This window comes from Crocodylus siamensis, chromosome 3 (assembly GCF_052110815.1).
Source record: "Crocodylus siamensis isolate JL-2025a chromosome 3, ASM5211081v1, whole genome shotgun sequence".
Lineage (NCBI taxonomy): Eukaryota > Metazoa > Chordata > Crocodylia > Crocodylidae > Crocodylus > Crocodylus siamensis.
Genome location: NC_143397.1, coordinates 112147438 through 112164584, shown reverse-complemented (window position 1 = coordinate 112164584; position 17147 = coordinate 112147438). Strand labels below are relative to the sequence as shown.

The 17147-nt window shown below is 43.7% G+C and overlaps 1 protein-coding gene and 1 pseudogene across 4 annotated transcripts in view; both read right to left on the bottom strand.

The window, feature by feature from the left end:
* DGKQ (diacylglycerol kinase theta) overlaps positions 1–17147 on the bottom strand; it is a 205709-nt gene that overhangs the window by 160392 nt on the left and 28170 nt on the right. For all 4 annotated transcript variants that reach the window (XR_016441301.1, XR_016441302.1, XM_090039011.1 and 1 more), the window contains exon 2: positions 8688–8767. Coding sequence is in view for 2 of the 4 variants with exons in the window: in XM_090039011.1 (XP_089895137.1) it covers positions 8688–8767 (80 nt within the window). In the remaining 2 variants the exon portion in view is untranslated. The remainder of the gene's footprint in view (positions 1–8687; positions 8768–17147) is intronic.
* Positions 2246–2410, bottom strand: LOC149868688 (U4 spliceosomal RNA; annotated as a pseudogene).

Below are 17147 nucleotides of genomic sequence, written 5' to 3'. Positions count from 1 at the left end.
ATGTGCTTATAGCAAAAAGACATGTAAATGAATGAAATGCATAGGCTATTCTATGTTAATGAAGTAAACAGTAAACAGAGGCGGAGCTTGAGATGGGAGGAGAAATGGGTGGAACAAGACAGGGTAAATGTTTATGAGTAAACCAAAGTGTATAAATATGGGAAAAAACTATTGTTCATTGTTGCTCCCCATATTCTGTCAGTGTGGGAGCTCGCCCGAAGCAGTCTCCATTCTATTAAAAAGCTGTTGCAAGCAATGTGTGCTGGTGTTTGCTCCCTCCTCTGCTCTGGCTAATGAGTAACAGGATCCATGGGTAATTGGACTGTCATCTCCCTAGTTGTTGGGCGCCACATGGAGTCGGGGTCTAACATGTACAAGCAGCAATTACCCTGAAAATCTGAGGATAAAAGGACCTATCTTTATTTGGATGTTTAATATGCTGCCATTCCCAACAAAGGCTCACAGACTTAAAATTAGAGAAGAGATTAGTTTTTTAAAAACCAAAAGAATGAACAATAGAACAAAACAACTTAAAATGCAAGTATCAACCTACAAAAGAAACCCCCAAAACACTATCCTAGTCTAGCTTTATTTGCTATACACTTGCCCAATTAGGAAGGTCTTGCAGTGCTTCCAATAGACGTTTAGGCTCAGGCTCTGGCAGGCTTCAAGAGGAAAGGTGATTCAGAGCCGAGAACAATCTCCCAAACATTTTTGCCAAGCAGACTTGGCACATTGACGCTTGCTTTGGGCTGATCTTGGGGATCATGATGGGATATGAGAGAAGACACTTCCTTAGATAGAGTCTGTACCATTTAGTACCTTATAGGTAAAAAATTTCATCCAGAAAGTTGTAGGTTTTTTTAATCATTTATCGTTATTACTACTACAATTACTCTGGAAATCCTATTAACAAGGATAAAGACAGACTAGAATAAAAGAAAAGATTTTCAGGGAAATGAAATCCCATGGATTCTGAATAGTATTTTTGAATTTGCAAAACACTCAGAGTTGAAGAGACTAGCCTGGCATTATCTTATGCCATCATATAGTTTTATAGCAAATTTACAAAGAACTTCCTCAACCTTAGGAATAAAGAACTCAGAATCTTTTCCTCCTAAATTATGAAATATTACTTTCTTGAGACTGGAGGAGATGAACATCAGGCCAATGAGAACATTCAGGAAAAAAAATCTGGTTTATTACAGTTACAGTATAAAGAAAAAAAGTGGCATTATGAGCAACTCTGGCTGCTGTATTATGGTACACATCATCCTACTTTTACATTCTGGGTAATTATGCTGCTAAAACAATGCATCTCCAAAGATCCAGGATGAAGCGAGCAAAACCTGGAGCCAGAGCTTTTCCAGTCAAGATATTAGGACTGCCACACAGCTTAATGGGCAAGATCAGAGATGAGCGTTCCAAATCCAATAGCTAGTACTTGTTCACTTTTGTTAACTGCATCAGTACCCCACCAGGGTATAACGTGCCATTGGGCATGGGTGACTGGTGCCTCCAGTGGCTGGTCACTGAGTGCACCTGTGGCATGGCAGTGCCAGAAGTGTCGGCACTTCTGCATGCAACACAGCAGCGGCAGAAGTGCTGGCACTTCCACCACTGGTAAAGCCAATTTCAGGGGAGGCGCTAGCGCCATCTGTGCCCCCCTACCAGCTGCTTGCCATCAGGGGAGGCACCAGTGCTCTGGGGGGAGGGCACATGCCCCCACTATGCATCACCTATGCCATTGGGAGATGTCATTTTTCTGATGTAAGTTATAAAATTAAAACTTTAAGTATCAGTTGCTCTTCATAAGCAATGGGTTATTATCCCAGCAAATTAGCTGCTTGGTGTTCAGTTCAAACTCACTTTCATTTACTCGTACCCTTCCTCTGCGACATTAGACCCCAGAAGGCTCCTAGCCAACAGAAGGAGAAAAGAAAACACCACTCCACAGAATACAGCTCAAATTCCATGACACCCAATCACAGAAGTACAAAACAAAAAGGAGAGCAGAGTATGGCTGCATTCCAATGTGGAGTTTGGACAATAAATCTCTCTAGAGGGTTCTCTTACAGGTTACCTTTACAACATTTTAAATCTGTGGAATGTTATGTCATCATAAAGTCTGAATAGTTTCAGAGCAGTCATAGGTTAGCCTTAATGCTGCCTAAGACCTGCACTACTGTAACTTGCCACTAGAGTTCTTGGGAAGCAGAGGTATAGACAGGAATTAGGAGTCTATCCCTCCCCAGGGGCAGGAGAGGAGGGAAGGGAAAAAAAAAATCTTGGGAGGGGGATGGGGGGGAGGGAAGAAGCAAAAAGAAAGGAGTGAAGATAAGTTTTCATCTAGCAGTAATCGTGCCTCGGATTAACCTCATTGGCTACGATACTGCCACTGTGCAAAGCTTAATAAAAGGACCAAAATCTTGCACAAGCTGTTTCGCTGAATTGGGATTGGGAAAGGTTGGGTCAATACTCAAATCAGGGCACAGCTGCGACCCAGCAGGCTCACTGCTTTCCACATCAGGAAAGGTGTTGTATTAGTGTTCACACCAAGGCAGAGCTGAAACCCAGCAGGCTCGCTGCATGAATGCCACACTGGGGCAGAGCTCAGACCCAGATGAGAATGGTTTCTATTTTCTGGTTTTCTTTTCAGAGACAGGTGGTGGTAGGATTGCAGCTGCTGTTTGCACAAGGGTGCTGAAGCAAGCAAACAGATGAGCTGCACCTGGGTGCTCAGAATGGCCAGGGTGTGCTGGGGTCACATGCCCTGGAAGAAGTAAGGAGTGTTGGCTTGGAGCCAGCACCACCCATCTGGGCAGTAGAGTTCAGGAGTTTTGAAAGTTTTTCTACAGAGCAAAGGGAAGGGCTGGGAATGGCGCATCCTAGAACACCGAAGAAATGAAAATAGAATGTTTTATCTCCTTGGAGAAAACTAACGGTACTCTGGAACAATCTGGGTAAAATGGATCAAAAGATAACCCTCACCTGAAGTGGCATACATTTAAAGGGTACTTAGCACAGGTTAGCACCCTTTAAAGGGTGAATGTTCTTGTTTTACACACCTTTATGATGGTTTAAAGCAGGAGTGAGCAATTATTTTGGGCAGAGGGCCGCTTACTGAGTTTTGGCAAGCCATTGAGGGCTGCATGACAGGCAGCCCAGGGCAGATTAATATTTATTTTCTAAATCTTTTCGGGGCCCTGCGGGCCAGACAGAATGGCCTAGCGGGCCACATCTGGCCCCCAGGCTGCATTTTGCCCAACTCTGGTTTAAAAGGTAACCTGTAACACCACCTTCTCCGTCTTCACAGGCGTGTCTACACATGCAAGCACGTGCACTTACAGCAGTTCAAATACAAGCAGTGCAAATTTGAGCCAGGGCTTTTTGCCTCAGCACATGTGCTCAGACATACACTTTGTTGTGGAGCAAGTTGTGCCACTTGGGGCAAAATAACCCTGCCTGGCTCCACCTGGATCTGCAGCCAGAAGGAGCTACAGCCTGGGGCCAGAACCTGTGCTGTCCCCAGTAGTATAAAAAGCTGCCCTGTCCTGGTCCCATCCATACAAAACGTGCCCTGGCAAGCAGCTCAGGGCTACTCGCTCTCAAAAATTTCTGGGGCCCAGCCAATTAATACCTGGGGACACTACCCCTTGTGCCAACTGGACTGCTACAGCACCATCCCAAATCCATTTTTAAAAATACCCCAAAATCTATGTTCTTCCACAGTTGAAACAAAAAACTACTCTACACACACACACCCTAGAGGGGGACAGAGAGAGAGAGAGATAAGCTGGGTATATTTTACAATGTTAAAGCAATTTTGAAGCCTACCAGTGTCTCTATCATCATGATAAAATAAATTCTAAATACCTATATGTGTTGTGTGCTTTTGGTTTTCTTCACACATGGTGGGTGTGTGAGGAGGGGATGTGGTGTTTGCAGAAAGGGGGTGAGACAGGGTGTGGGGGAAGGCAGGTGCGCGTGTGTGTGTGTGTGTGTGTGTGTGTGTGTGTGTGTGTGTGTGTAGGTGTGTGTGTGTGTAGGGATGTGGGTTGGTCTGTGGGTAGGAGTGGGGCAATTGCTGGGATGACTGTGGGTATGGAGGGCATTGCGGGGGGGACTGCTCAGGAGGGGTGGGTCCCCTGCTCCCCACAGGGTGCAGCCCCTCATCACATGAAGTGCCCCCCCCCACCCAGGGTCCCAGCTCCTCCCCAGCAGGGGAACCATGCGCTGAACCCAGGCAGGTCCTGCCAGCTCTGGGGCTGCTCCTGCCGCCCAGCTGGGCTGGTCTCATGGCAGCAGGACCTGGTGCAGCACACAGGGACTGCGTGCCAGGCCCAGCTGGCTTCTGGGGCCTGTCTGCACCCTGGCCGGGCTGTGCCCATGGTGATAGGACCCGGTGCGGCCGCATGGAAATGTGTGCCAGGCCCAGCTGGGTCATGGGGCCCTATTGCAGCCCGGCTGGGCTGGGCCCATGGTGACAGGACCTGGCACAGCACATGGTCCCCATGTGTGGGGTCCAGCCAGGCCCTGCTGCCCTTGCGGCTGCTCTGCTGGGCAGGGGGGGCGGTGGATGTCCCCAGGGCCGTGCGGGGTGAGAACCTGGCCCAGATCCCTGCAGCTTGCTAGTCTGGCTTTGCACCGAAGCGGGTCGCATGGCTCCAGGAGGCGCGCACAGGAGCTGCACCTCCTGAAGCCCTGTGACCCACTCCAATGCAAAGCCAGACTAGCAAGCCACATGGGGCTGCGCCAGGTCCTCACATGCCTGCAGGCACAGGGGGCAGAGGCGGGAGCTGGCCCTGGGGCCCGGCCCACGGTGACAAGACCCGGCGTGGCTCGTGGTCTCTGCATGCCACGCCACCCAGCTGGGCCCTTCCTATAGGACATAGCCTGGTGGGACTGCGCCCCATTTATTATCCAGCATGTTAGATGCTGACTTTCCTCATGTTATATAGTAAAATATACTTACACTTTAGTTTTCAAGAGTCTTCATTCCAAATGCGTGCTTTTAGAGGAGCTGGGCACTTCTAATAGTTGCTCTCTAAGTCTAGTTGATATAAAGTGTGTGTGTATAATAGTTACCAAAAATTCTACTTCTGGAGTAGCACATCAAGTGTAGACTGTAGTCCAAAAACACCGTGTAAAGTACAGGATCTAGGGGTTATCTAAAAACGAATGTGCAAATAAGCCCTCTCCTAGAATTGTTGATCAAACATATTTATAGAGACCAGCAAGATTTTTATTTTTAGTTTCTTATTTTATTTTTTGCAGAGTAGATTAGAGGTTGGTAGTTGCCTTGTTTGTATACATGACATTCTCTCTAATTTTTCAAATTAGAAAGGGGAAATAAGGAAGTGATCACTGCTTTCCATGGGGCCTGTTCTCTCATAAGCAAGGGATTTTTTTTCCAAGTGGCTCCAATTGCATGCAAGTAGTTGCATATGTCAGTTAATGTGCTTTTGATCAACTACTGTAAAAACTGAGAATTGAAGTAAAAATGATGAATTTATGTTGGTTAACATTAACACTTGGGTGATCCAGTTTGCACTGAACATGCCATGGTTAATGGCCAGAAGTTTCAGGCATTGTCTCTTGTGCTGTGGCATTTCATTTACATATGCTGATCCCCACAAAAGAGCTGAAAGTCTTAATAGTTTTGAACATAAATCCATTTCCCCAAGATCTTAATGGAGCACCTAACCATGGTCAGTCATTTAATAAGATTATCAAATCTTACCCACCACATTCTCCAGTGCATTGGAGCAGCCTCCCCACTCGTATACAGGCACCCTTTATTTCTAAAACTCTCATAGCTTTCTCTCTAGAGAAAGAAACACCAACAGTAGAAGTTTAGCTTTCATAATGACATCCATTATTGTATCTACAGGCCCAACAACTGATTCCACACTTGTTCTTGGTGGTATCTGGCAGATGACCTCATTTTTATGCTGGACTGTCAACTGATGAGGTTCTTAAAAATGATTAGCCACTCAAAGCAAATCATGAATAATGAGTCAACAAGGCAGAACCGTCACTGCTTGGTACTGGAATCAGGCAAGGTAGATTGTTCATAGTGCTTTTGTGGGTGAGGGGGGTAATCATCTTCAACTGTATTGCTCTACCATTTGTCCTGCGTAACTCTCAGTTCCCTGAACTTGCTAGCATATTCAGCCTTCTTTGACACAGATGTCAGAACTTACTTGGTACAAGATGTTTTCATCAAGCAGCTGTACAATGCAGTATCGTTTTCATCAAATCAGTCTAAATATATTCCAATATCTGGCCCTAGAATTCCTCTGGCTGCGAAGTATAAAGGCATCCCTAAAGTTTTTTCAGTTGTTCTGATCATTTTAGGAGCAATATTAACAATACTACTACTAACCTACAAGTGCTGTTTTTACTGCTTTCAGTTTAATTAGGTGGAAGGGTGCCACTTTGTGGTCTTTCAAGGGGAGCTACAGAGAAATTAAGTTTTGTTCAGCTGTCAGAATTCAAACCTATCGTTCCATTCCCTCCGTGGCCTGTGAAATTTTTGACATCTCTCCGACAACCCAAAATACAGCAAGTTAAACCGACACTAAAAACTATCCTCAGCCTAGTTTGACTGGCAGCCCAACACAGTTGTCCTAGATGAAAAAGTTAAATGTGGAGAGGCCATTAGGAGCCATAAAGTGGTAGCTATGGGCAGCCTTGCACATCAGACATAAGGGTCTATCCTCAAAATGGATGGAATTGCCTCCTAATGAAAACTGCTGCTTCTAATGCTATGCCCCCTCATCCCAAAACAGAAGCTTGCAATAAAAATCTCACCCCAGGAAGCAAATAAAGAAAGGAAAGGAAGCTCTTTTTGTGTATTCTTGCCATTGCCCCCATCCTTCCTATTCCTGAACTCACATCCACATACATACCCACCATCCAAAAATTAGACATGACAACATCCTAACCTCAGCTCCAGTGCCCTAGTTAATTCCTATATGCCCATTACATACGTTACATAAAATATTGACTCTGGGTTGGTTTCAATGGCTTTATATATAAAAAACAAACAAACAAACTTGCAAGCACATCAATGACATCAAAAGCAGCAGCAGGTGGGTCTCATTCCAGAGGTTCCCAAAACTGCATGATTACTGTTCTCTCTCAGTAACTGTTTTATTATCCCCACTTTGATTCATTCAAATGGCCATTAGAACAATTGTGTTTTATTTTTCTAGATTTTCCTTAATGCTTTTTTACTGCTTTATGCTTCTGGCGTTCTACCACCTCATCTCATTTTCAAGCTTCTCTGACTCATAATATCTTTGCATGCCTTTAAGTTAGATTTGTTAGTATTTTATCATATATTCTTGAATACCACACATCCTCAAATAAGGAATACACTTTGTTTTTGCAAGGCAGAATGTAGAGAAAGAGAAAGATTTCTCAAGAGTCATGAATGACTTGTGCTCTTCAGGAAGACTTATTTTGTTGCACACAGGACACATCCATACAAGCAGGAATGTGCACTTTGTGGTGCCTCAAAGCCTTTTGAGGTGCCACAAAATGTATGCGGTGCACATTAATCCATTTGCCACACTGCATATTTGCAGCATGCCAGCAAAATTAAATACTAGGAAATCCCAGTATCTAAAAAATGCGGCAAAAACAAGTGGTGCAGCAATGCACCACGCAGCAAAAACTAGCGGCACAGCACAGCATGGCAAAAACAAACACGTGCCATTGGGATTTGTTCCTGGGGAAATGCATATTCCTGCTCATGGGAACACACCCATGGTGTCCAAGAACTGTGACATCCCAGGACACAGTCTGGGTGAACCAACAGGACCTTCTTCCTGCAATGGCAGAACAACAACAATGCTAAGCCCCATACTCTTGTAAAGGCAGTAACAAGACATTTCTTTACTGTAAAATAGCTGAGCTCTATTTTCCACAGTGTTTACTAATTTCTTCCATCCTGAAGGAAGATTTATTTGCAAGTGAAATCACATGTAAAAATCATCCTGTGGTTCCAAAAATGAGGCATCTTGCTAAATTTGTAGCAGAGGTCTTGCCTGAAATTGAACATATTGCTACTAAGTCAAAACCTAAAACGAAGGTAGAACTCTGCAGGTTGAAATTTCAACCTTTTCAAAAGTAAATCTGTTCCAGTTTTGTAAGGGAATAGAATAAGCAAAGTTTATGATGCAACAACTTATAAGAGTAAACAACCCCCAAGCAAACAAGAAAAAAACCCCAATTCCTTGCTAAACAGCAAAGACTTTACATGCTCTCACTAATGTGTAGAAATGTGATAATGTGCTAAAATCTTGCCCAGAAAGCTATGCTTAATATTGTATATTAATGAATCTCGTTCGATTCAGTCACCATAGTCCATTATTACAATTCTTACAAGCAATGACACATTATTAGACGACGTCTACTAAACTTTAAGAAATGCAAATCACTTTTCAAGGCAGTTTGTCCATAAGTACATGTGCCAGGCAAGTTCAAAAGGAATCCCACTTTTAAAAAACTGCTGACCTTTAAAGACATTTTTAAAATTTCACTAATAAATAATGCACTTAGGTTATATTAAAAAAGCATTAAATTAAGCTGCCAGATTTTTTAAAACATTAACAACATTTAGCAATAAAAACATGGAGCTGTTGTTTTGAATAAATTTGACATGAGTGCTGACTTACCCTTACAAGACTTGGAGCAATACATGAGCATGAAATCTTCACATGTTTGAGGCACTTCTCATGAGACATAAAGTTACAAACTGTGAAAACAAAACAAAAAAATGCATCCTTGAAACGTTTTTCAAAAACAAGTTAATAAAAAAAGATTAAATATATCCAAGCAACATGAACAAAAGGCAAGCTAGTTTTTCCCTAGATTCTGATGTGTACATGCAAGTGTTCACACACACGCACACACTCTTGCATTTTTATTTTATTTTTTTTTTACTTAAGACGTAGCAAAATGTATAGTCTTTCTAAACTAGTGTCTATAGGAAAGCTAAACCAACCAGCAACAGAGAGAACTTCATATCACCTACTCTCCTCTTCCTTTACTGTTAAAAAAGTTGTATGTCCTCCATCATCAACACGTTCCTCTCCCCCCAGAAATAAACATTATCCAGAGTAGCTTTAAGTTTAAATATAGTGAGCTGCCTATGGCTGACTTTGGTTCCTTGGCACTGTTAATACTTTTTCTCCCTCAAGGTCACTATAATCAATAAAAAAAAAAACTAATGGTTAAACAAGGCACATTGTCACTAGCCGAGAAATGGGGAAAGACAAAGCACAGATTAATTACAATTTTGAAAATAAATTGCAATTTTTATAGTGGAAGTGATACATAAATTATGTTAAATACATTGTAGCACTTGGAAAATAAATTTTCCAACTTCGTTTGCTTTAAAATTAACAAAAAATGATAATAAGAGCACAAGAAGTCAGTTGCTATAGGGTTAAGTGGTGGCAAGAAATATCATGTTTTCTTGTATGGACCAGGACCTGAAATATGACACATCCTGTTTTTGTAAGGCAGCAAGGAATAAAGATCTACCATGCAGCATGGGTAACTAACTGATGCCTGGGGCCATGCTCCAGGCCCAACTCTGACCCTGCATGCCAGCCCAATCCAGTGCATGGGACATGTCATCCAGCTGGGGGACTCTGCAGAAATTTGACAGGAAGGGAGAAGTAGCAGAGCGGTGGCGATTAACAGTGCCACCACTCCTCCAACACCAAATTTCCAGAATCCTAGTGATCCATATTTCTTCCACATAAAACATGCATCCCAATTTCCCCTTGCCAATTGGGGGGGGGGGTGAGGAGGGGAAATGTGTACATTTTATGTGAGGAAAATATGGTATTTCTTGTCATTCAGGACCTTGTAGGATCATTAACTGCTACTTCTTAGGAATTAACACACCAGGCAATTACTTCTACCCAGACCTCGCTATATGGAACGGTGGTATTACATAGTGGCAGTTCGATTACAAATAAAATATTGGCTTTCAGATCGCCAATGAAAAGGATGCAGATGTTTCAGAATATTTAATCATGCTGAGAGATAATTAACACATAATTAGTAACTAACAACATTATCATTTCTTGAGAAAAGACTCTCAGATGCCCATGTCTGAAGTTCTGAACTTCACAACTCATAAAAAGAAATTCAATTAACTTTAACTATTCTTTACACCTTAATTTGCCACCCCCCATAACAGCCACTTTAAAGGGAAAGGTGGGTGGCAGTGCACCATTGATGCCTGCCACTTTAAGGAGCAAGAAAAGGCAGCAGGGGCTCCTAGCAGGTGACTGCAGAGGGAATTAGGCAGTCACAAGACAGGCAGCTGGCTGCCTGATTGGTGCTGAGCTACAGGGCCTCTGCACAAGAGCAGGCCCTGGCAGGCAAAGCAGGCAGTTGTTCTTGGGATGCTGCTGTGAAAACATCTCCAGCTTACCATCTACTGTTCCTAGGTACATCTGGAGGTTTAGGGAGGAACTATGGGAATGGAGGAGGTTCCTAGGGGCCCAGTGGGGTCTCGAGCCTCTGAGAAAGGACTTATGTCTTAACGAGAGCAAGGCTCAGCCAGAGAAGGGGCTTATAAGTGTGGGCCTGCGTAGGGGCTAGATCAGCCCTGCTTGGAATGGGTAGGGGAAGAGTGCAGGTTCTGGGGAGCCCAGATGAGAACTGAGTGGCGTAGTTAAGATCCCTGGGGCACTAAGCAAGCCCAGGGGGAGAAGCAGCAGTCCCAAAACGCTCATAATCCAGATGTAATTGGACAAGGGCAGGTAGGCCTGCACTGGTCCTGGGTATGACAAAAAACTTCACCATGCAAGGAAAGGATGGTCTGGTGAGGCTACTCATGGCAGGGGACCTCTTCAGAAATGCCCAGCCAGTTGCCTCCCCAGTGAAAAGTGAGGAGGGGTGCCTTGAAACTCCAGCCCCCACAATATGGTGGGTAAACCAGAGTAGGGATAGGCCAGAGGGTCTAGGCATTGTTATCAGAGGCCTGAGACCAAAAAAGCCCAAGAAGGGCTTTTGGAGGGGCCCAAGAAGATGGACCTATTTGAGATGGAGTGGGCTAGCTGCTCAGAGACCTGACCAAAGGGACCCTCAACTAGTCAATGCTGGGGCCAGGACCAGAATGGTCAAAGAGGCAACGGTGCCCACCATGAGGGATGCCCAGAGCCAGAGAACCTAGGGTTCTGACTGGCCTACAGGCAGGGCCAGGGCCTAGGTGGTCGAAGGTCCCAGAATGGGGGCCACTGCTGAAAAAAAGAAGGGTACAGGAAGCTTGACAGCCCAGAATGAGGGCACTGTAGACCGCTTGATTAGAAGGGATATAGTTGGGATCCAGACTCAAATGTTATCGGGCCCAGTGTGGGGCTGGAGCTGTTAAGAAATTAGGATTCCATCTGCAAGGCATGGTACACGATAAGGGAAGGTCAGTGTCATGCATGTACTCCTGGCATCAGGGCACATGAAGAGCAGCCTCGTGCCTGATTAACATCTTAATTACTTTACAAGGTGTGGCAGGTGAGTAAGGCAGGCAGCTTGCCCAAAGACAGTTGGGCGACCAATGCTATGACTGGTCCGGGGAAGGCCCACTTGTCACAATGCTAGAACATATTTCTTATTCACTAGAAGATTAACGTTTTGCTCATATTTCTATCAAGCTCCATTAAGATGGCAACTATGGGGGGGGGGGAGGGCGTAGCAAAAGAGACCTAACTGTAAGTGTATACTACAGATCACCCAACCAGAGGGAGGAACCTGAGAACTGAAAGTGGCCGTGCGTGCATGAGACATGGTCGTCACGGGTGACTTTAATTATCTGACATCTTCTGGGTGGAACACTGGGCCAGGTCGCTTCAGTTGCATTTCTTCCAGACCTGCATTGAGGAGCTCTTCCTGACTCAGGAGTTGCACGGGCCAACCAGAGGCAACATTCTGCTAGACTTGGTCCTGGCCAAAAAAGATTACCTGGTGACAGACTTAAATATAGAGGGCAGTCTGGGCGACAGCGACCATGAAACCATCGTGCTCACTGTTCGTCACAAGGCAGACAAATCTGATAGCAGGGTTGAAGTCTTGGACTTCAAAAAAATGCAAATTTCAACAAGCTCAGGTCACTAGTAGGGGAAAATGTTGCAGGAGCAGGGACCAAAGGCGAAAGGCAATGCATGAAGAGTGGCTGTTCCTTAAGGACACAATCCTCGAAGCACAAAGGAAGTTCATTCCCATCTGAAGAAAAGGAAACAGAAGGGCTGGAAAGCCCTCTTGGCTTAACACAGTCGTGTTAAGAATGAAGAAAGAGTCTTATAAACAATGAAAGCATGGGGCAGGCCAAGGAGGACTATACAATGAAAGCCCGAACTTGTAGGGAACAGCTTAGAAAGGCTAAAGCAGTGACTGAACTCAAATTAACAATGGGAATCAAGGACAACAAGAAATCCTTCTTCAGGAACATAGGGAAGAGAAGGAAAACAAATGGGTATGGGTGACCGCTCAACAACTTCTTGCCCATCCACAAGAAGGGCAGGAGGGAGGACCCGGGTAACTATAGGCCAAATAGCCTAACTTCTCTCACAGGGAAAGTCCTGGAAAAAAAACTCATCAAGGAGTCTATTTGCAGTAAGCTTACAGAAGGTAGGATCCTGAACGACAGCCAGCATGGCTTCATTGCAGGCAGGCCTTGCCTTACCAATCTCATCTCCTTTTATGACAAGGTAACTTGCCACCTGGACAAGAGAGAGGAGGTTGACGGGGTATACCTTGACTTCCAAAAAGCCTTTGATCTCCTTTCCCATAATGTTCTTGCAAGAAAATTGGAGGATTGTGGGTTTGACTCTAAGACAATCAGGTGGGTGGGAAACTGGCTGCAGGATGGGACCCGGAGCATCCTAATGAACGAACCTGTCATCCTGGCAAGAAATGGCCAGCAGTGTCCCACAGGGGTCCATGCTTGGTCCAGCACTTCTCAACATCCTTATCAAAGATTTGGAAGTGGGAGCGAAGAAGTCACTGGCCAAGTTCGTAGACAACACCAAGATATGGGGGAATGCGGTCAGACTTGAAGATGGGCTATAGATACAAGTGGACCTAGAAAGGTTAGCAAGTTGGGCGGATCAGAATCTGATGAAGTTCAATGTCGAGAAATGTAGATTGCTCCATCTGGGGATGAACAAGCCCTTGCTCACTTACAGGCTTGGTGGCACCAAACTGACCAGCACCACAAATGAAAGGGACCTTGGGGTTATAATAGACCACAGTATGAATACGAACCGGCAGTGAAATGCTGTAGCCAGCAGGGCAAATAATATGCTGGTGTGCATCAATCGACTCATCTCCAGCAAAAATCAAGGAAGTGATTCTTCTGCTCTACTTGGCATTGGTGAGACTGCAGCTGGAGTACTGCATCCAGTTCTGGGTGCTACACTTTAACAAGGACATGGACAAGATTGAGAGAGTCTAGCAAAGAGCCACCAACATGATCAGAAACTTGCATGGCAAGCCATACAAGGAAAGGCTGAGGGGCCTAGGACTCTTCAGCCTGAAAGAGAGAAGGCTGAGAAGGAACCTGGTAGCAGCTTACCGGTATATTAGAGAAATACATATCAAGGGCTTGGTGAACAGCTGTTCACCAGGTCACCCTTGGGGAAAACCAGGAATAATGGCCAAACTCCTGGAAAACCGTTTCAGACTCAACATTAGGAAAAACTTCTTCACAGCCAGGCTGTGGAATAAGCTCCCTCCAGATGGTGCAGTCACCTACTCTGGAAATCTTCAAGAGGCAACTGGATGGGCACCTTGCTGGGGTCACTTGGTGCAGGGGACTGGATCTGATGATCTTCCGAGGTCCCTTACAATCTATGAATTGAATTAAACACACAAAACCAGCACCTGAAATTCATTAAATAAAGCTTTAATGTGCTGGATAGATAATTTTTTTTTCCAATCAAAACATGGTGCACGTTTACAGCCAACTAAATTTATTAAACATTATTATTAACTGTTATAGTATTAGAAATGTGAACTGTAGTTATTGAATTAAACCAATTATTTCAGGTTACCCTGGAAGCAATTTTCTAAAATGCCTAAGAGTCATTTGAGTTTAAGTTCCTATTTGCCAAATTGTTTTTTAAAATGAGACAGTCATCATTTTTTTTTGTTGTTAACATCAGCTGTTTTGAAAAATTTTATCCTCTCTCTTTCACGTTTTTAGAACTCATAAACCTCATCCTCTTCTTTTTCTTCATAGACTGGAAAAGAAAAGAAAAAAAACAAAGGTTTCCTGCTTTTTTCAATTTCTAATCAATTTGACAGCTACTACTGCTAAAAGCTGGTTTAGCACTTCAACAGACTCTGGTTTCAGGTGCTTTGCCAGCGATTCCCACTAGTTCAGTGGTACTTTTCTTTAAAACATCCCCAGTAAATATGTATCTATTAGTTTTCTAGGTAGAGAAACATCTGTATCAAACTGTATTTAGTTGTAACTTAATATGTTTTAATTTTATTATCAACCAATGAAAATGCATCTTTCTTTATGTAAGAGCTGCAAAGCTCACCTGGCTGCAAGCCAAGTGGGTGATCTGTGCTTAAGAGCTCTGCAAGAAAAGGGTGAAAAAACTTTGCAGAGGGCACATAAGTTTTACCAGAAAACACAGTGCACAATGCATGCTTCTTATTGGAGTGTTTAAATTGTTACCAGAACCCATATCATCCCATGAGAAGTGAATTCCCCACTGGGTTCAGAGCTGTGCAAGCAGGGACACAGGTGCCAGGGAAAGCGTGGGGAGGGGTTGGTAAGCAAAGCTGGTAGGTTCACTGAGGCTGGGAGAAGCAGAACCCTTAAAAGGGGTTAACGACTGGGCCACGAGTTGCGTCTGACTAGGACGGGAGTGAAATCTGAGCTAGGGCCACAGAGTCCGAGATCTGCAGAGAGATGTGCTGGGAGGGGAGACAGCCCTGAGAGGGAGTGGGCTGAGAGAAAACAAACCAGCATAAGTGTGTAAGGAGATACCTAATCACTTGTGTTTGCAGTAAGTGTATTTTCAGAAGGAAAATGCTTAAGAGAACAATTTGCCAGTAAAGGAAACAAACTGAGCTCACTGTCTGCAGCAGCAGTTCACTGGTCACTTTGCTGTGTTACCAGGACTGATTAAAAGAGCCCACTTTCCCACAAGCAGCAGAAGCTTTGCCTCTGCCATCTAGCAGTGGATCATAGTTATAGCTGTGTTGCTATTTAGTGTTATGGGAAGTGTACTGTAACCAGGAAGAAATCAACTGGGTTATGAGGAAACTGTTTTAAAGGGTAATAACAGGATGAATTTAGTTATTTAGGTTAACACAAGTGGGACCACCCAGTATGCTGGAATAATCCACCTAATCTGTAGTTGTAACCTTTATCTAAATTGTTAGTTTTGTTATCAACTATTGTTACTATTTTTTTTATTTATTTTTCTGTATTTAAATTGGTTGTGTATAATAGAGAGTAATGTATTCATTGGGTTCAGAGTGAATTCCTGGGCAGTGAGAGTGAGAGACACACCTCTCCACTGGATACCTCAGTCAGTAGTCTGCCAGAGGGGCTCCCAGGGCTACTGGCACCCTGAGGACCCAAAGTCTGGCGCATCACCCAGCCTCAGCGTGCTGGCATGGGTAACATTTAAAAAACAAAAAACAAAAAAAAAATACAATGGGAAAGTTGATTTAAAAACAAAAATCAATTATTTAAATCCGTATTTTAGCTTGCCAATTTAAATCAGATTCAAAATCAACTTGATTTAAATCAATCCACCCTGATAAATAACTTTGCCATGCTTAAGCAGAGGAGATTTCAGTAGCATAGCCCTTAAGCCTATTTAAACATTATCTATCTCAAGAAAAATTTGACTATGAAGTACTTGGGCTCCTTTTAAACATATTCAAATATGGTACCTGATTCAGGCATCTAGATTTGTATTTAAGCTCCTAAAGGCAAACTCATATTTAGAGAGGCTGAGCACCCATAATATCCCTGGAAATCAAGATAATCTGTTGACAATCAAATTAACCTAGGTTATCTACTTACAGTTGTAGATGCATTACTAGATGCCTTAAACAATCAATATCAATAGTCTCCATCTACTTGCCGAAATCAGCCTCACAAAAAGGAGAGCAGTGCCAAGGAAAGCAGAACACACCTGGCAGATCAAAGACAAGCAACATCCACAAAATGGCAACACTGCTGCGCTCAGTAAAAGTTTCCCTTCTCTAAGACACCCACTGGATAAAACACTAACAGCAGGATGCACTAACTGATGCAGGAAGAAGTTAGGATGAATATTAAAATTGCTGAATATCTCCCTGCAGATTCAGAGCTTGACTGACCCACATGGAGAAGCTTGAAGTACATCCAAATAGGGATCATAAGACTAAAATTAACATGCAAACTGTGGAGATATTTCAACAATGCAAATATTATGTGCAAATGTGGAAGACTTTCAAAATAAAAAACACCTATTAGTCTGCCTAGATACAGGACAACATGCACAAATGAGGATCTTGCTAAAGCTACAGATGGAGCAATAAGTACATACCTGCTTCTGAATCCAAATTTGAACATGGTGACAGGACATGGGAAGAATAAAAAGATCTATTTACTGATTGCAGAACAAGTCTGGGGCCTGAAGGGGCTCCTAAATAGATATCTAACTATGTAACAGAAAGCCATATTTCAAAATGTTTGGGTTTGTTGTTTTGTTGGGGGGGTTGTGTTTTTTTGTTGTTTTTTTTTGGAGGGGGGGTGTTGTGCAAACACTAACAGCTCATACAAAAGCAAGGTCTTTTAAGGTACGACTAAAAGGGTGGTAAGCAGTCTGAACCCCTGGGTATAAATAATTTGCTACTTTCCTTTGATGGGAGCAAAAGAGGGAACCAGGAATGTTGTATCCCAACTCTCAAACCCATCACTTTCATGGCTCTTCTCCTCAGACCCTAGCCCAGAGACTCTGCCTTATTATAGGTAAGTAGAGCTGGAAGGAACCTGATACAGTCATCTAGTCTAGCTCCCTGAACAATGCAGGATCATCTCTAACTAAATTATTCCAGTCAAGTGTCTGTAACCTGCTCCTGAAAATTTCCAGGGAAAATCCACAGCT